The 20,573-nt window shown below is 38.1% G+C and overlaps 1 protein-coding gene across 2 annotated transcripts in view; it reads left to right on the top strand.

Annotated features, from left to right (window-relative positions):
* Nucleotides 1-20,573, top strand: part of otog (otogelin) — a 66,720-nt gene that overhangs the window by 22,990 nt on the left and 23,157 nt on the right. For both annotated transcript variants that reach the window (XM_085408043.1, XM_085408036.1), the window contains exons 22-33: nt 926-972; nt 3,077-3,242; nt 12,880-12,987; nt 13,648-13,786; nt 14,026-14,160; nt 14,311-14,457; nt 14,946-15,065; nt 15,287-15,403; nt 15,550-15,706; nt 16,289-16,315; nt 16,685-16,855; nt 20,211-20,489. In XM_085408043.1, the coding sequence (XP_085264169.1) occupies nt 926-972; nt 3,077-3,242; nt 12,880-12,987; nt 13,648-13,786; nt 14,026-14,160; nt 14,311-14,457; nt 14,946-15,065; nt 15,287-15,403; nt 15,550-15,706; nt 16,289-16,315; nt 16,685-16,855; nt 20,211-20,489 (1,613 nt within the window). The remainder of the gene's footprint in view (nt 1-925; nt 973-3,076; nt 3,243-12,879; nt 12,988-13,647; nt 13,787-14,025; nt 14,161-14,310; nt 14,458-14,945; nt 15,066-15,286; nt 15,404-15,549; nt 15,707-16,288; nt 16,316-16,684; nt 16,856-20,210; nt 20,490-20,573) is intronic.

Below are 20,573 nucleotides of genomic sequence, written 5' to 3'. Positions count from 1 at the left end.
AATGAACTGTGACATTACTGATATTACATGAGGCAGTTTAGTTAGCAGTTAGAGAAAGCACAGAAAACACTGGGAACTGCCTTTAATTTAGTCAGTTAAAATAATGCAGTACTGAGGAGCAGAATTTACTTTCAGAACAAAGGAGTCTAAAGTTTCTGGTTTGCTGTGGTTCAGATTTCCTAATTTTTTCTCAATAAAAAGCTCTACCTCCTGTCAGTCACGACCACGTAAAAGGAAAATCTGTGTAAGAAAAGTTTATATTTTTCTAGAGATATTCTTTTCAATCAAGTGTTTCAAGTCAAATGTTTGAATGAACAAAAGACTCCAGAAAATTAAAAAATTTTCAAAATAGAAAAAAATTGCTTTGTTTAATTCAAATTGTTACTTTAAGTTAGGCCAAGAGCTTATTAGGTTCTTCCCTGCATATTAAAAATATTACGTTTTAGAGTTCCACAAAAAACAAAAAACAAAACAGGAACATTTCTTTCCTGTTGGAGATGATGTTGGATTTCTTGCAAGTTCTGTCCAGAGATCCAACATCAGAAGACTTCTGTCAAGTAATGTAACACAGGCTGTTTGTTTAAATTGTATAGGGACCAGCTGTAATCAGCAACCTTTTTGGTGAAACAATACAATGTGTGGAAGAAAGCTAATATAATTTCCACCTTGAGAAAGACTGAATCACCTGGGGAGTATAAATCTGTTCTTTAAATTTCTAATTTGGTGAAACTCATATTAGGGAAATTACCAAAAATGAGCAAAGTCAATGTAAGAGGACAAATAACAGAAACTACATACATTGCAGTATATTGACATTATCACCAAAGTACCAAACCTGTATTTAATTTTAAATATGTGAAAATTCTATGAATTTTCTCCAGTTGCCATCATTAAGGTGAGTAATGTCTCTCTGTGCCTCCTGCAGGCTCTGTCTGAATGGTAGACTGGTGTCCCAAACACAAACAGGCACAGGTGAGTCCATTTGATTTTGTTAATCTGATCTTTTTTTTTAATCTTAAGGCAAAAACAAGAATTGAATAATAGAAGTTGAAGAGGAGTTTAGAGCTCAGAGTTCAGAAAGATATTGAGACAAGAGCTGGATGGTAGGGAAGAGTTATAGATGACTGGAAGGGTATAGCTGAAGTCGGAAACTACCAAGAAGGCATTTGTCCTTTGGACAAAGAAATGAGAACAAGGAGACTTGGTGGTAGAATGAGGAAGTACAAGACAGTGATAAAAGGAAAAGGTTAGCAAAGAAAAGTGGGATAGTCAGGGAGATGAAGAAAGCAAAGAAGTAAGTTTGGGAGGCTGGGTGAACAGCAAAGAGAGAAGAGGGAAAGGAAAGTGTTTATAATAAGTTGTACATGAGGCTGGAAAACAAGGAAGGACAAAATGACTTGCGTTGATTAGGTAGGGAGGGAGACTGAGTTGGAAAGTATGTGCAGCAGGTTAGTATGATTCAGGATAGATATGGAAATGTAGTAACAAGTGAAGAGAGCATGTTAAGAAGATAGAGGAAGTATTTTGAGTTTATGAATGTAGAAAATGAGAGAGAGAACAGATGGAGGAAAGTTAATGAATCAGGAAGTGCAGAGGATTAGTAAGGAGGAAGTGAGGGCAGGTATGAAGATGATGGAGAGTGAAAAGACAATTGGCCAATGTGACATGTCTGTGGAATAATGAAGATGTCTAGGAGAGAAGGCAGTGGACTTTTTAAGCAGATTGTTTAATACAGTCTTGGAGAATCAGAGGATACCTGGGCAATGGAGAAAAAGTGTACTGGTACCAGTTTTAAAGAACAAGAGTGATGTGCAGATCTGTAGTAACTACAGAGTGACAAAGGGGATGAACCTTACCGTGTATATGTTGAAGCTCGGTCAAGAAGAGAGGTGATGATCAGTGAGAAGCAATATGGCTTCATGCCAGGAAAGATCACTGCAGATGTGATGTTTGCTTTGTTATTGGAGAGTATAGAGAAGGTCAGAAGAAGTTGTACTGTGTCTTTGTGGATCTTTCTTATAGCCAAGAGAAGAAGAAGTATGTGAGGATAGTGCAGGACATTTAAAAGGACAGTGAGACAACGTGAGGTATGCAGTGGTGGGGGTGGTATTACAAATTGTGATGGAGGTCAGATAGAAGTGTCTGTGGATGATATTTGCAGCTAATATGTTGATCTGTAGTGAGAGTAAGAAGCAGTTGAAAGAGTCTGGAGAGGTGGAGGTATGCTCTGTGAAGAAGAGGAATGAAAGTTAGTAGAAGGAAGACAGAATATATTTGTGAAGGGAGACAGGAGGAAAGATGGACATGCAAGGAGGAGCAATAATGAAGTTGGATGAGTTTGAATACCTGGGTTGAACCATCCAAAGCAACAGACATAAGAAAAGTAAAGAATGTTCGAGTGTGGTGGAGTGGGTCTAGATGAGTGTCAGGCTGATTTGTGATAGAAGGATCGCAGCTAGAGTGAAAGTTTACAACATGGTAGTGAGACCTGCTATAATGTACGGTTTGGAGATAGTGGGACTGACAAAAAGATCAGAAGCTGAGCTGGATGTAGCAGAGCTGAAGATGTTGAGTGTTTTTGAGACCAAGATGGACAGGATTAGTCATGAATACATCAGAGGGACAGCTCAGGTTGAACAGTTTGAGAGGCAGGGCTGAGATAGTTTGGACATGTGCAGACGAATTATAGAGAAGATTCACAGATGTAGTGAAGGAGCACATGCAGAGGGTGGGTGTGACAAAGGAGGATGCTAGGGATATAATGAGATGGAGGCAGGTGACTGACTGTGATACCCCCTAAAGGAAGTAGCCAAAAGAAAAATAATCAGTGGATATATATGTTTGTGTCATATCAACTTTCATACTGTGAGTACTGTGAGAAATTACAGTCCTAAGAAAATGTGAAAAAGTGCCTTTTTTGATAGTGAAGATTAATAATGCATGAGCTAAAACATTGATGTGTTTATGTTGTTCAGCATTCATACCTAACAAACTAATTTTTCACTCTTCTTCACTGTCAGTTTAAAAGTGACACCAAAAATCTACAAAAAATCTGTGATGTCATTTTTACTTACAGACAGATTGTGTCCAGAAGGTCAGATCTACCAGAACTGTTCAGAAGGGGAGGATGGCCTCCTGCCGGGAAGGGGTGTGTCCTGTGAGCGCACCTGTGAGTCTTACCTGCTCAACCTCACCTGCTCATCACACGAGCCCTGTCTGGCTGGATGTGTCTGCCCGCCTGGGTGAGTGACAGCTAGTACAAATGTATTCTGTCCATTGGTGAATAGTTATACATAGAAGGTAATGGCTGCTTTATAATGTAAAAAAACTCCTTTTGATTGGACAGTACTGCACTTTTAAAATCCATTTTATTTTAATTTGATTGTAATTCTTCATTTCACAATTTTAAACAAAAGCTACTCTCGTTGTTATGGAATCCAAATTTAAAAAGGGAAAAGGAGAAAAATAGAGAATTGAATATAAAAAATAGAAAAGGTATCTGGAAAAATTTATTTGCTTTCATTCAGCTGACTCTCTGGGATGTGTGATCTGTAGCAACAAACTAGTAAATAACAGAATTCAAAATAGAAAGATCAAACTGATTATTCACACTTCTCCACTCGTAATAACCCTGAGATTCTTGTGCATGCATTGGTCTTTAGTCACAGTGCAGAGTGGAAGTATGGTCAGACTAAAGATGGAGACTGAATGTAACAATTTAACATTTTTGTTTCATATCAGGGTAAAACAATGAGGTAAAACAAAGGGTTCCAAACTCCTGCTTAAGTGGTACAGAATCTTGAAAAGTTCACACATAGCAGACTGTAGTTATCCTAGTTAACTGTTTGGTATCAGGTTGATTGAGCAAAGGAACAAGATGTTTTTCTTGAGCAGTAAAGGTCAAGAAATGAGTGTTTCACTTAATGAAATCTTATGCTGTTAGTGTACCTGACTGAAGCTGATGTCACAGAGAAACTGGCTGCAGGTTGATTAAACTTTCTTAAAATGTCACAGAAGCCTGAAATAGTCTTCCACCCCCCTCCTTCCCATACCTGGTGATGCTGCTTGTGTGATACATGTAGTCAGCACTTCATTGTAACCATTTGTTTCCCAACATAAAGTAATAAGCAGACGTAGCTGTTCATTTTGTGTGGACAGTTTTAGATAAACTTAGCCCAGTTGTTCTGTTAACCTGACTCATCTTCTGGTTGAACTTGCTAATTCCCTGCTGGCTTCTAATACATGAATTTTCCTGGTTTTTAATTCCTTTTTTTTGGGGGGGGGGGGACTGCCTTGCTTCATCTACTGGTCAGACCAGTAAAATGTATAAGTTGGAATTAAGTTTTTTTGGGGAAATTTTTACATTTATAGATTTAAAGATATAAGCCTTGTGGAAGTGTCTGTTGATGTGACATAAGGAAAAGTGCAGATTTTCTGTGGCAGACAAAGGACGGGATTCCAACAGATGAGGTGAACAGACATTATGGGTAGAATACAGTCATCTGACCCCTTTAATCCTCTCTGGCTGTCAGCCTGAAAGGGGGGTTAAGTGGTTTCATTCTGTGACATCAACCAGGAGTCATCCTGATTACAATACGCACAGGCAAGGGTTAGTTTAAGGATGTCGCATCTTATGACATATTTGCATAGATTATATAGTTGATTGATGAGAGCGCTACACCTGCAAACAGAAGGATTATATTTCTCGATTTTAGAACTGTCAAAAATATAAAATCTTTGTTTTTCATGTAAAAGCAGAAGAGCTGAATAAGTATACAAAAGAACAATGAAACAGTGTAGCGCTAAAATGGTAACTCTTAAAAGACAATCAAAGATTCTATCTGTGAACCTCAAATCACGTATTTATGAAGGATTTCCATTAACAAATAAAACTGACCTTGTTAGGCTTTCTGACATTGTCAGAGAATTTGGCCCTAGCTTTAATTTGAGAAAAAATAAAACCTATCGCTTAAGGTGATTTGGAAAACTATCTGACCAATGAAAGTCTTACATTTGGAAAACATAGACACCACTGAAATGAGAGACCATCTGGTTTGTTGCCAATATACAGATCAAACACCAACATCCTTGTATAGAGGGATGCTTTTGTAAACATTGACTCGAGTCACTTGTAAATCTGTGAAGGCACCATTAACGGTGAATGCTATATAGTTCTGGACTAACATGTACTACAAAAGATCATCAGCAAGACAATGCTGAACAAATAAACTTTAAATAAATATATATTGTACATATCACGTCAGCATCGATGATCAGGCTCCAAACTGACCTGTCTCAATTCATTTTTGTCACCCATTCACACAACTCACTAAACCCACATGACCCCAAAATATATCAAAGTAGCTGATGTTTGACCGTTAAGCATCTTGTTTGTATCCACCACCATCCACCACCACACCACTGAAAAACCATTAAAAATATAATTCAAACAACTAGTAATTGTCTAAATGTGTTTTTAAATAATCTGAAGTACTACTGTACTGTGCTATGTGTATTTATATAGTCAAAAAAATGCTAAAACAAGACCAAGGTTAGATTTTTCTTATTATATGATGAATATAAATAAAAACTTTACATTCAAGACTTGTTTTGACGGAATTACAATGAGTACTAACGGTAACATTAACATTAAAACGGAGCGATCGTGGTTCAGGGACTTGGGAATCTCATCTTGTAACCGGAAGGTTGCCGGTTCGATCCCCAGCCCTGTCTGTTTTGGTCGTTGTGTCCTTGGGCAAGACACTTCACCTACTGGTGATGGCCAGAGGGGCCAATGGCGCGATATGGCAGCTTCTGTCAGTCTGCCCCAGGGTAGCTGTGGCTACAAATGTGGCTTGCCTCCACCAGTGTGTGAATGAATAGTGGAATTGTAAAGCGCTTTGAGGGTCTCGAAAAGAGCTATATAAATGCAATCCATTATTATTATTAAAACATATCTGCTGTCTCTCCAAGAAAATAACCCTAATGTATGTCAGTGAAGACTGCCATTAGCTTAAATTCTTAGTGGTTAAACTGGTGAAAATTAAAGCATAGTCTTTCTCTAAATCTCATTTTGAAGCATAAATGGCAGAAATAATAGAAGCCTTAAGTTTTACTGAACAATTAGACTAATTTAAAAAAAAAGAGGAAACAATCAAAAGTTCTCACAAACGTATTTTTTTATTCAATAAAAGGGCAGATCCATCCCAGAGTATATTGCTATCTAGTTAACTAATATCCATCATTTCTCTGTCTTATTTGTTTTTCCATATTTTTTACCCTCAGTGCCTACCCACCCGTGTTCCTGTCAGGTTAGATGATTAGATTTCAAATTTAAATGTAAAATTATGACATTATACTTGACCTGAATGCATATGCCTTGGTTCACTGGATAAAAAGGGGATCTGTTCTTTAGTTAATCGTTGCCATGGTGAATCTTAGTATTGAAGCTCTGTTGAGGATTGCTTTCTTTCTCTACAAACACATTCAATTCAGGGTCAACATACTCAGAGTTGATTGAACTTACTTTGATCATCCTACTTTCTTAAAGAGGAAACTGTGAGTTGCTGATCTCAGAGTAAATCAGCTCGGAGTTTGTGGTTAGACTCAGAGTTTGTTGAACCGACTTCCTGGAATTTGGCCTTGCATTGAAGCTCCCCTTGGTTACTTTAGCTCCGTTCTATAAATAGCACCAGTCTGGGTTTTCTGCCTGTTACTCAGAGCACTATCTCAGCAAACCTACTGAAATATAGTGATACGGTGAAAAGGTCGGAGAGGGGCAAAAATGGTCATCTGAACCCTGAGTCACCTTTGCTGACCTCACTGGTGTGATTCAGATATCCCTGTTCACTACATGGAGCAAACTGACCTTTTGGGTGTCAACAACATCATAACCTCTAAATCTGTCGTCCAGTTGTAGCTCAGGTGTTTAAAAAGTCACTGAAACCTGAGTTAAAAAAATATGGCACAAAGAAATCTCATTCAGCCCTTCTGCTTCTTGATGACAGATGTATTAATGAGTGTAGTGATAGTGAGACAGTTTTAAGGTTCACTGGGAGATCAACTGATCTGTATGAGATCAGCCTGGAGTCATATTCTGCTACATAGAAGCCTGTTTGTTTTTCTGCTAATCAAGGGTTGTTTTTACAGAAGAAACCTTTATTATGATTCTTATTTTAAAGATTTATAGAGTTCACAAATCAGTGATGTTAACATGACTCACCACACCCTCCCCCAAAAATTCTAAATAAGTTTAAAAAGCAAAATTTAACTACCTTAATATTGTATTTTGGTAGCATTAATGTTGGCAAACATTAAATTTAGTCTTAGCTAGCTAGCATTGTGTTTGCATTAGCAGGTATTCAAAATAATTCATTCAGTATTGATATTTAAGTTGTCGAGGGTTAGGGTTACGAGCTAACTGGCAAAATTCTACAGGGTGAGTTTCTCCGTACTGTTAATATTAATGTCATTGCTCTTATATATATATATGTGCATTTGTGTGATAAATACAAAATATGCAATTTTATTTCCTAATTCATATTTAGAACATACTTTGTGGCTGTTCACTTTGAAAAGTGCTGCTTTCATGCCTTTCGTCCACCTGTAATTTTTCTTTCAGGGCAATGCATGATGGTCTACAGTACTGGGGGCTGTCTTTCTAGTCTTTCACATTTCATCACCAGTCACCAGAATGAATGATAGCAGCTTATTAGCAGCTTCGTTACAGATGCAATCAAGAAATGTGGCTTGTCAGAAATACTTAATCAACCAGTCTGCTATTAGCTATTAGCAGACTGCTAGCAGACACAAGCATAATGTGAGCTTTGTTTCCGGACCTGTTTATTTCTGTTAATTGAACAATATCTCAAGGCTAAGTTCTCTGGTGAAATTAAGCCATCTTTGGTAGAATAGAATTAATAGGATGAGTAACAGTAATAGCTTTTTTTCAATTGTGAACATTGAGCATTTGGGAATTTTTGTGCACAACCTTTTTATGAGACACTGTGGGATTCAGTGAATACACTGTATATTATGTAAATATTCAAATTCACTATGCATTTGGACAGCAATACTAATACCAATAGTGTAAAGGATGAATCTGATGAATAGTTTTTTGCCCAGTGAAAGCATCAAAACAGGAGCTGTTTTGAGGAAAACACCAGGATTCAGTTCAAAACTTACCCCTGTCTGTTTATTGACTAATCTTTGTTAGCATTTCTCAGCAGTTAGTTTATCTACCTTCTCAGATTCTCTTGTCTCTGACCTGAAAGGGCTGAGATGCATTGGCATTTCTTTGTACCGTTTTCAAACAACTTAGTTCTTGAGTATTTTATAGGATGATGTTGGTATTTACTATGCTTTTACAACTGTCTGAGCTTACAGCACGATGAGGTTTGTATAAACACTTTAAAAAAAATAAAATGTCAAATGTCACAAATCTTTATATAGAGAGTATTTAAAAATCTAAAACAGTTGAAACTGGTACATACCAAATTTATTGCAGCTTATTTTCTATATAAATGATGAATTTGAGGACAAATAAAAAAACACATCTTCCCTAACCCTAACCCCCAGACCTGAGATGTAGCTTTTACTTTTAATTAATTCTTCAAACCCTAGTGTCATATTTACATCTTGGACATTGAAATAATAACCTTTATAAGATTTCTGATTTCAATAATATTAACTATATCTCCACAGCTTTAGTTGTGTTTACTAAAGCAGTCAACAAATGATAAGCAGCTTCTTCTTCTTCTTATATTAACTCTACACTTAAATGACTATCAAAATACAAAAACCCTTTCTAAACTCAGAGTCAACTGCAAGGTATTCATCTGAAGCGGGACTTTAAAACCTCTAATGGGAAATGATTAGCTGAGGTGCAGACAGATGAATCCATTGTGTCTGCATTCACAATGGCACACTTTGTTTATGATCAAAATGTAGACCATTCATTCATTCCTTCTGTGTCAATTAGTCCAGCTGAACTCATATGAACCTGGACTTTCAGGTGCAAAACAGAAACATGCAGCCTGCTGGAATTTGGTTTTGGTTACAGGTTTTGTTTTAGTTTAGACTCATGAGATGATTCAGTGTGTTGTAAGCAAAAACAAGTTTAGGTGATAAAGATGATATACCTTGTCAGGTCTGCTGCCTTTTGAAAGAGCTAGTGTCTAGGATAAGTGGGGAACATCTGGTTAAAAAAAAAATTATTTACTTGCAAAATGTAAAAATGTAGTAAAGTATATCCTCCTCATCCCAGACTTTGCACTAAGACGCCCCAGTACTGAAAAAATGAGGCAATTTGTAGCAGAAATTATTTTATGCATTTTATTAACTGTGAAATGGTCATCATGTCAGCATGTTTTGATCTGTGTGTGATAGATCTCACACACAGGGTGGCTGTGGCTCAGGTGGTAGAGCAAATCAGCTACTAATTGGAAGGTCGGTGGTTCGATCCTTGGCTTCTCCAGTCTGCATGCCAAATATCCTTGGGCAAGATACTAACCCCAAGTTGCCCTCTGATGCGTTCATCGTCATCAGAGGGTCTAATTGCTTTCTGGTCATACTCATCAGTATGATGAGTATGACGATGTGTGAATGTACTTTAGTTTGCACTTGTGTTTAGAAGTGCTTGTATGAATGGGTGAATGAGGCATGTTGTATACAGCGTTTTGAGTACTCCGGGAGAGTAGAAAAGAAAAACATCAGTCTTTCTTTAAATTATTTTCTGCCCCAAATAAACGGATCAATTCACCTGCTAATCTTGTGAATGTAATTTACGATTGCAAACGTCATTAATAATCTAGGCCATAGGCTGCATACCGTCAGGGATAATTTTCAGCTTATTGTCTCTACTTGGTGTGCAACACTTGGGAGTACACTCAATGCAAGGCAGACTGCAGTCGAGCCATTGCGCTGTTTGACTCATCTGTCATCATGTTTTTCAACTACTTATTCCTCAGTCCACTTTACATCACACGAAAGAATGAAATTCAAAATGAGGGCTGTGTTTATGAGAATTTATTCATAATGTGCTCATAGGTCAGAACAATAAATGATTTTCATATCTTTGATCAGAGAAATTGATACAGCAGTTTGGCTGCCAGATAAAGGAAGCTGTTAGCACCGTTTTATCTGTGGTGTAACTCTACTCAGATGAACCTGAGGTTTGTGGCGAGACTATTCAGTATGTCACGGCAGCCTCGCCAGTGGATATAGCTCAACCATGGATATTACAAGATACTTATCAGCTTCGTCTTGCAGAGACGAAAGCAAATGGATGGTTGCAGACAAAGACTGTTTCTTTCTCTATCTCTGAGAATCCTAATTGTCTGGTTTTCTCATGTAGCTAACATGAGCGTTACAGTCCACAGTCGCCCACCCCTGAAATTTGTTCTGGGTTCCTGGCATCTCTCTGCTCTGGAAGCAGACCTGCTTTGGCTCTACCTCTGTTATTCTCTTGGCAAAATGACAACGCTATAACTTGATAGCATGCCTTTAGGTCACTGTTCTTCAATAGTTAAAAAACACTACTTTCAGAGAGATTGGATTATTTAGATGCAGAATTTTGAATTGAATTGAATCTTTATTTTGAACATGTTTAAATAGTATAACAACAACAACAGAGAAAAAGAGACAAGCAAACAAAACAAAAGGAAAACAAAGCAATAATAATTATAAATAACTTAAATATAAATATAAGTTGCACCCACACACACATATACACATCCCCAGTGTGAAAATAGTGGGTGAGACACCCGATCAAAACCCTACCTCCTCCCTGTACTTTGCAAAAAACATATTTTTGAACTGAGTCATGCTGATTGCTTCAGTTCTTCACTTAGTCTATTCCACAGCTTCACTCCACACATAGAGATGTAAAAACTTGTTAATTTTGTACGGATACAGGGATGTTTTAAATTAAATTCAACATGATCATTTGGAAATGATTTGCCTATTTAGATTTCAGGAGTGATTAACCCTCCTCAATGAGTGCCTTACAAATTAAATCATACTCTCTGGTAGGGGCAGAGCTGCTTGTGCATCATGTTCATTTGGTAGTAAACGGTAAGCGGTCTTTGATTTTTAATTAATGTCTGGCTGGCAGTGGGTGTTTGGTTAGGGTCAGGGAAAGTTAGTAAGTAAACGGATATGTGTAGGCTGTTATAGATACTGTTTTTGGTGTAATTATTGGACAATTATTTGTCCGTCAACTTAAAATGAACATAAAATCATGTTAATGGAATTTAAAAATGCATAGTCTTACATCGGTTAGGTTCCTCAAGTGGTGATTGTTGGTTTGTACTTTCATGTTACTCTGTAAACATGTAAATAGCTGACAGAAACTGTCTCATAATCACCATTTAGCAACATAAACCTGAGGCTACAACCCCACACACCAACACAAATCCTTAATGAGGACACACATGTCTAAAATCTTTCTCATAGTAGAATACAACGCTGACCGCACATAGCAAAAAAAAAAAAAACAGCACAAGTGAGCGATCGCCACAATGATTCTACTTTAGAAGGATGAACAGGTAGAAAGGGAGGCTGCAGCCTCACTCCTCATCTGCTTGTTGCCTGTTGAAGTTAAGGGTCTGCATACTCAGTTTGGTATTCACTCAGCTTCCACTCTGGGTTCTTAAACCCAGCTTAGTCTTGGCAAGCACCTGCCAAGACTAAGCTAGTCTTGGCAGGTGCTTGCAAAGAACCAAAGTTGTGTTAGCAGCACAATGCGGTTGTTTCTGTCTTGGATGCAGTTTTCCACATTACCATTTATAAATTTCCATATCCATGCTCTAGACTGCCTCTGACACACATAATTGCAGTACTGGGAACCAGTTTCCTACAAGAACTGGTTCTCGATTCCTATCCGTAAATATCATGGTAATTTTAGATTTCTAATGATTATCTGTTTGATTTTCATGGCACAATACATCACAGCATACATCTTTAAAAAGCAAGACCTGGGTACAGAAGTTTGAATTTACTTTGGAAATTTCTCTAATCCACACAGGGTCAAAAGTATACATAAAAGATCAGATATATACACATGCCCCCACTAATATTTCACTAAGCGTCCTTTAGGAAGTTCCACCTCGTTCAGATGCTTGTGATAACCATCAGGAAACCTCTGGCAAACCACTTAAAAAACAAAACAAATATCACTTCAGTTTATTGGGCTTTGCAGGTATTCATTTATGTACATTTATGATTTTGACTCTTTTTCAGCCATTCTGTTGTAGATTTGATGCTGTGTTTGTGATCATTATCCTGTGTTATGACTCAGTTTTAGCAAATTTTAAGCTGTTGGAAAGATGGTTTTACATTTAAATAAACTGCTTCACATTTAAACATGTCAGATACATTTTCAGTGGCAGTGGTGATGAAGGCAAGTCCAAAGCACTGCACCACAGTAATTCAAGATGCTTTCAAGATGTCATGTGCTCCTGTTTTTTATCGAGACTTTGTATTAAAAAGGATATAGATTCACACTAGTCTTGTTGTAAAATCTTAACATCTTTATACTCTGTCTTGGTGTTTTGAATAAGAATAAGCTTAGCAAGGGGCAGGTGCGACTAAGAATGACTTGTTAATCACACAATGAAGCATACCCACATTTAGTCTCCTTGTTGACTCTAATGAATATGTTTATAACATCAAGATATGTGTGCAGAGAGATGAGTAGAGTGCTTGACAACCAAGTCTTTTTGATCCCTGCTGGCTATTAGAAAAAAACATGCTGATTTAAGGCACTTTAACACTGGCTTTACTTTTCAGCCCCAGCATACAGAATTCATTGGTCTCAATTCTACATAAACTCAGTGCTTTAAAAGTGTTTTTCCTTTAACAGTTGGGTGTTTCCCACAGGCTGCTGAAACATGGAGATGAGTGCTTTGAGCCCGCTGCATGCCCCTGTCTGTGGAAAGGAAAAGAGTATTACCCTGGTGACAGAGTCTCTTCGCCCTGCTACCAGTGGTATGTTTCCACAGATTCAGTGTTTTTAGAAAATTTTGTTCATTAAAATTGAAAATCTTCCTTTCATGTTACATATCTTCACATATCATATTTCCCTTCTCTCTATAGGCAATAATTCATTTTGTCACGCTTTACAAATTTGGTCTTGGCCTCGCCAACAATAGCTGTCAAATTAATATGATCATCAAGCGTTTGCTTAAATTTCTAGTACCATCGCCAATTTTTCAAAGTCAGATTTAGCCTGAAAGCTCAGAATCCCGAGGTTGTCAGAGCATCGAAAGTGGCCACCTGATATCTATAATTCTCTGCTATCACAGCACAGAAAAAGGCCTTGAAAACAGAGCGGGCCCTTGTATGACTCTTTGATTCTCTGCTTCAGACTGTTCATCGCTAGTGAAAGGAAACACTCTCCCAGTGATCTCAGTCATTCTCCCATCCTTCCATTTCTTCTTCAAGCCTCAGCCAGGGAAGAAGATGTAGATGACAGCCTAATAGTGCAATGAGCTGCAGTTCAGCCTTTGACAATTCACCGGTCACTTTTCTGCCTTCTGTAAACCTGAGGCTCTCAACAAAAGGAGGCCATTAGATGTGAAAAAAATGTCCTCTAACTAAGTGGGAACAAGTTGATGCCGAATCACTGAGGCATTGCTGTCTTTGTAGTGTTTGCCAGCATGGGACGTTCCAGTGTGTATTTCAGCCGTGTCCATCGTTGTGCACGGCTTACGGTGATCGCCACTACAGGACGTTTGATGGGCTGTTATTCGACTACGTTGGAGCATGTAAAGTTTATCTTGTAAAGGTATGTGAGAAAAAGATTATTATAGCCATTACATGAGCATGTGATATACTTTTTGGTCCATAACAGTGGACCCCCCCCTTACACACACACACACACACACACACACACGCACACACATGCACACACACACAAACCTGCTTTACTCTGTAATAATAAACACTAAGCCTATTGTTACACTGAGATTTCTAAGCTATAAAGACATTTACTGTTACAGCAGCTGTGTTTTCTCACCTCCACAGAGCAGTGCTGATATAATGCTCAGTGTCACAGCTGAGAACATCGACTGTTTTGACAGTGGAATCATCTGCAGGAAGTCCCTGCTGATCAATGTTGGAAGATCCTTTGTTGCTTTTGATGATGACACTGGGAAGCCAGTAAGAGTCACTTTTAAAGCAATTTCTACTGCTAGCGCAGAGTGATGTGCTGCACAGTGTCTTTGTGTGTCAGCTTTGTTTCTTCTGAATAAGATTTAAGGATTTTTCAGTGGATAGCTGCCATCTAACTACAGTCACTCGTTTATGCAGAATCCATCCAGTGTGATTGACAGGAAGCAGATAATGTTCATCTGGCCAGCTGGGTACTTCACAGCGATTCATTTCCCAGAGGAAGACGTCACAGTCCTCTGGGACCGAAAGACTACAGTGCATGTCCAGGTTGGACCTCGCTGGCAGGTAAGATGCTGGTTCAGTGTTTTGTTTTGTTTTTTGCAGATCTTCAGCTGATCTTCAATATAAGGTGACTCCACAAATGATACCTAATAAACTGATGTTATACCAGTTTGATATTTTAGGATTTTTCTGGTTCCTAATTGAGCTGAGTGACCTCTGAGTTATCTGCAGCCATGATGGGAATCACTTGTAGTTTAGCTGATTATTTTTGTGAAAGGTCGGACGGTATGTTGCTATGAATCGTGGCACGTCCTTTCCTTTCACAAAGGAACATACAGCGAATCATCTCAGAAGCACTGAAGAACTTAACAGATTTTTTTTCATTCAGACTGTTGAACACACCACTCTCAGAGCAGCATCCAACAGGCAGTTCTGTGTTACTGTCAGTCACAAATTTTAAGAGGCTATGATATAAAGTAAAATGTAATATCATGACGGTATTAACAACATATGAGCTAACAGGCTAAAAAGAGGCGATGTGATGTGTTCAGGGGAAGCTGAGCGGATTGTGTGGGAACTTTGACTTGAAGACAGTGAATGAGATGCGAACGCCTGACAACATCGACTCCCCAACACCACAGGAGTTTGGAAACAGCTGGACTGCAACAGAGGTGAGCAAAACATCACCTGTATGTTCATCATGCTCTGATGATCTAATGAAGGCAATTAACTGTGAAATTAACATTTCACTTGGACAATAACTTGCAAGCCTATTCATCACAACTTCAGTTTATTTGAAAACTGAAATAGTGATTCATTTATAGTGAAATTGATCTTTCTCATTTGACATAAATGTTTCTTTTTATCTCCCTGTGTATGTGTGCGTCTTTAGTGTGTAAACAGTCCAGATATCAGACATCCCTGCACTCTCAGTCCACTCAGAGAACCTTTTGCAAAACGACAATGTGCTGTCCTGCTCAGTGAGATCTTCCAAGCCTGCCACCCAGTGGTGAGTAACAAAACGTCTCTACCCTGGGCTTTTTACAAGTACTACAGACTTTTTAATTTTTAATTAAGGGGTAAAATTCTACTTGCTATTAATTCATCTATTTGTAATAAATTTGTAAAAAAATTATTTCTTATATTTGCCCTTAGGTGGATGTCACCTGGTTTTACATGAACTGTCTAGCAGACACATGTGCCTGCAGCCGAGGAGGCGACTGCGAGTGTTTCTGCACCAGTGTGGCGGCGTACGCCCAGCGTTGCTGCCACCAGGGTGTACCTGTGGACTGGCGTTCTCCTTCTCTATGCCGTGAGTCAGTCAGACCACAGGGAGTAAAATTCCCATCTAGTGTTTCTTGCTAACGTTTGCAGATTTTATTTGTTAAAGCATTCCTTTTTGAACATTTTAATGTAGACATTGTATGTTTAATTAATTACAGAGGAATAACTGAGCTTCAATAGCTTATCTGGAAAAAAAACATAAAAACTAAAAAAAAAATGATGTTCTAATTGTAGTTACATCGTTATCAGTTAAACTGCTATCAGTTGAAAAGCGGTTGTTGAAAAGCAAATTATTATTAATAGTTGTCATAATTAATTATATATAAATTCTTCTCAACAGTAAAATTAGATAATTTATGTAAATGTCAAGATGGAAACTATAAAAGGGAAGAACTTGATGCAAGTTTAAACTATGTTGTGGGGCATTTTAAATGACCATATATTGATATTGATCTTAAAATCCTATACTGGTTAGGCTCTAATAAAAATTAATATCTACTTTTCGTGCTTATAAAGTACCTTTCAGTACTACTTTCATAGTATTTATATCATTATTGATAGTAGTAGTACTCATCCTGTTATTAATAAGAGTCTCTTTGTTTCCGTGCAGCGTACGATTGTGAATTCTACAACAAAGGTATAGCAATTTCTCCACACATGCGCACGCACACACACACACACACACACACACACACACACACACACACACACACACACACACACACACACACACACACACACACACATATGTGTGTGTATGTATAGAGAGAGAGAGAGAGAGAGGGAGATTTCTATATATAAATGATATGCCCTGCACTTTATATAAAGAAGTATAAATGTATTATTAAAATGCAATAATATGCAATGCAACATTGATTATTTTAATGAAATGACCACTCACAGTCAAGTATTATGCAGTGATAGAATAGCAGTTTTTAGGCTGTTGGAGAAATTATGAGTTCAAAGAGGTAAAATCCTACAATAAAGTGTGGATGCCTGTCTGCAGTTCTGGGTAAAGGTCCCTTCAGGCTCTTTACCTTCAGGGATCGGACGACACTGTTGGCAGCCAGCAAATCCAGCAGCTTTGTGTTCCTGCAGCGTGGCAACATCAGCGACACCCCTGACATCATCTCGCTGTTCATGATGACACCTGGCCTCAGCAGAGCGCGACCACACGGTGAATGAATTTGTTTAAAATGAAAAGGTTTACTTTGTATACAGAGAGAGATTCATTTCATTGCAGGAAAAATAATAACTGCTCAAAAAACTGATTTCGTTTTTTTTCTTCTATTTCAAATGATGATGTCAGCATTTTAATTACAACTGTTGACAATAATTATGACTTCCAAGAGGAAGGAAGTTTCTTGTGTTTTTATATTTAGTGAGTGTGGGAAACTGGTTAGTTCAGAAGCTTTATAGTTTTATTTTACACTCATTTCTTTTCAATGTAGAAAACAGTCTGTGTCTGCTTTACTAGTGTAGGGTTTGGTGGTATCAGTGCATGAAAGAGATCTTCTGTAGTGGGTTTGGGAAAGTTTGATCGTTGTGTAGATACCACAGTGGTATATTTTCCTGTCAGCAGAATACAGCAGGCTCCTGAATGAAAGAGACGCAGGTATGCTGGTTGAAAGCCAGTAGGAAGCTGTTTAAACAGGGGAGCTCTGATGTTAAATTCACAGCTAAAAAAAAATTTGTTTCTTTGGCCAAATCTGTAATGTCTGGTTTCTCAACTCTGACTCTTTACCTTCTGGTGACTGGACAAGGAGTCCAGTTCTTTTTTCTTGGAAGAAAAAAAACAACACGAAGGAAAAAGGCGTAAGAATGCAAACTTTAATATCTATTCTGTAAGTGTGGTAGACTCTATTTATATATATTCAGCTATCAATTTCAAAATACAAAGCTTAGCAATCAAGCTGAAAATACAGCAGCGATATATTATCATTGTAAAGTTTTAGCAAATAATTGTTAACCCAATGTTTTCTCTTCTTTTAGCTGTTGATTGCTGTTGCTATTGCACTCATTGTTTGGTTGGCCTTTGCTGAGCAGATGCTATCTGCCTCACACCTTTTAAATTTATTATTAATAATAGTGAACATAAAAGTTCCAAAAACCAAAACATGTGTTAAAAAACTCCACTAGACTGAGAGCAGCTGTGTAAAGTTTGTTTAGAGCAGTGGTCCCCACGGGCCACGGACCGTTAGTTGTTTGGTACCGGCCCACGAGAGTTGAGGCTCGGGTGTGAGATTTATGGTTTCCAGGGCTTTTTATTGGTTTTTATCTTTTTTTTATTTATCGTTTTTATTGTTAACTCTGTTTCCCTGGGCCTTTTCATGTGTGTTATGAATAAATCTTTTTTTTTTTTTTGTACCGGTACTGGTTTTATTTAGTTGTATCTGTGACCCCTTAAAGGCTGGTCCATGAAAATATTGTTGGTCATAAACCAGTCCATAGCGCAAAAAAGGGTGGGGACTGCTGGTATTTACGTCATAATTAATGTTAGCTTATTAGCGCTTTAAAAACTGCCTTGTGGTGCCTTCTAGTGTTTGAATTTAAAGTTTGAGCTTGAACTTCTTTTCCTGATGAAAGCACGATTCCTACATAACAGACATGTGTTTGACATTTTATTTTCTGGATGATCTTTCTCCATCCTGTCATCTTACATTAATGAGAAAATCAGAGTTTCACTAAGAATCTCTCTCTGCAGCGACTGAAAACAGGCTAGCTGGCTTTCTCATCTTTCACTGTTTCCTTTGTGTTTGGCAGTGTTTGGAATGATTTGAGTGCGACCTGTGAAAACACTGATGGAGGAGATGGACTCTCATTGACTTACATTGGTAGCATGGCCCAGAGATCAGATTGCTAAATGCTAATATAGCAACCTGAGCTGCAGGCTGGTGAGCAAGCCAAGACACTAGCTTGTTCCAAAGCTAGTCTCACTTTTTATCACATGTGAGCGGAGATACTGCTGCACTTTGGATTATTTTCATACAATATACATTTTCTTCCACTTAATAAACTTTAAAAATTATTTTACACTTGAAAAGAGGACCGAGGAATGTAATCAAGTGATAAGCATAAGAACATGTAATATGGATTCAAAACTTCTATTGTATTTTGGCCTTCAGTTTTGGTGAAAAAGTGAAAATAAAGCTGCACCACTAAATAATTTCTATTGTGAGTACCAGTAGGTTTTCTTTGTGTAAAGGCTGTGTTCAGCTGCCATGTTAAATGTGCTGCTATGAGGATCTTTCTTTCTTTCAATTTTATTTATACAACTCCAAACCACAACAACAGTCACCTCGAGGCACTTTATATTGTAAGGTAGACCCTACAATAATACATACAGAGAAAAACTTAGAAATCATATGACCCCCTATGAGCAAGCACTTCAGCTGGCAACAGTGGGAAGGAAAAACTCCCTTTTAACAAGAAGAAACCTCTGGCAGAACCAGGCTCAAGGAGGGGCAGTCATCTGCCATGATTGGCTGGGGAGAGAGAAGGAAGACAGGATAAAAGACATGTTGTGGAAGAGAGCCAGAGATTAATAACAAGCATGATTCAATGCAGAGAGGTCTATTAACACATAGTGAGTGAGAAACGTGACTGAAGAAGAAATACTCAGTGCATCACGGGAATCCCCCAGCAGCCTGCACTTACTGCAACATAACTAAGGGAGTATTCAAGGTCACCTGGTCCAGCCCTAACTATGCTTTAGCAAAGAGGAAAGTTTTAAGCCTAATCTTAAAAGTAGAGATAGTGTCTGTCTCCTGAATCCAAACTGGAAGCTGGTTCCATAGACGAGGGGCTTGAAAATTGAAGGCTCTGCTTCCCATTCTACTTTTAAATACTCTAGGAACAACAAGTAAACCTGCAGTGCAAGGGTGATAGGGTACTATAAGGTCATTAAAATAAAATGGGGACTGATTATTCAAGACCTTGTATGTGAGGAGCAGGAATTTGATCTTTGTTGGTTTACACAACTGAGTTAAACAGTATGTAACTCAGTGTTAATAATAATATATAAAAGCTGTTCCTTACAGTGGCAGTATGCTGTTTATACTGTATTTATACTAGAGAGCAAACAGTTGAAATAAAGGTTGAATTCAGTGAATGAATCTAAGCATCATCAGCTTAAGTTTAATTTGATCTCTTGATGTAACCTAACACTGACTGAGAACACCGCAGCTACTGTGCACCAGTCCAACATAGTGCAAAAGAGTACTTTCATGAAACCTTTCAATACCACAAAGTTAGTGTACTATTGTTTGGCAAGATGTTTCCCAGTATGAAAAAACACACCTTCATATCATATACAGGTCCAATATCTGATTTTAAAAAAAGCCATTTTTTAAGAATACTCCACCCCAACTTATTCAGATTTTTTAACACCAGAGTGTGACTGTGCATAAGTAGAACTGGTAAATTCAAGCAACTTGTCTTATTTGTCCTTTAAAAAACATAATCACAGTAGCTCTTCTGCTTTGCGAGCTTTTCTTTATACTTATGAATTTTTTTCTTTTTTTTTTACTCAGACACGTCACGAGTTTCCTTTGAGGCAGCTGACAGGCCAAACTACTTCCTGTCTGCTAGCCCCAATGGCCAGTTGACGTTGGCCAAGTGGCAGGAGAGCGAGGCATTCTGGGAAAGAGCCACCTTCATCCTCCGCAGGAACACCTGGATCCCAGGCTATGACTCACTCGAGTCCCATGCAAAACCCGGCTTCTTCTTATATGCTGCTGTACCTCGCCTCTACCTAATCAAATACAAACACTTGGACAGCTTCCGCAAGGCCACGCTGTTCAAACTGTCAGGTCAGCAGCACATCACATAACACTCAGTAATCATCAGTGTTGCTGATTTTTTTATTTATGATCATAACAAAAAAAATAATGCGG

The sequence above is a fragment of the Rhamphochromis longiceps genome, linkage group LG1, assembly GCF_057381845.1.
Source record: "Rhamphochromis longiceps isolate RC_006_pf linkage group LG1, R_longiceps_female_GT1.1, whole genome shotgun sequence".
NCBI lineage: Eukaryota > Metazoa > Chordata > Actinopteri > Cichliformes > Cichlidae > Rhamphochromis > Rhamphochromis longiceps.
The sequence above is the reverse complement of the archived record's forward strand: the minus strand, read 5'-3'. Positions and strand labels throughout refer to the sequence as shown.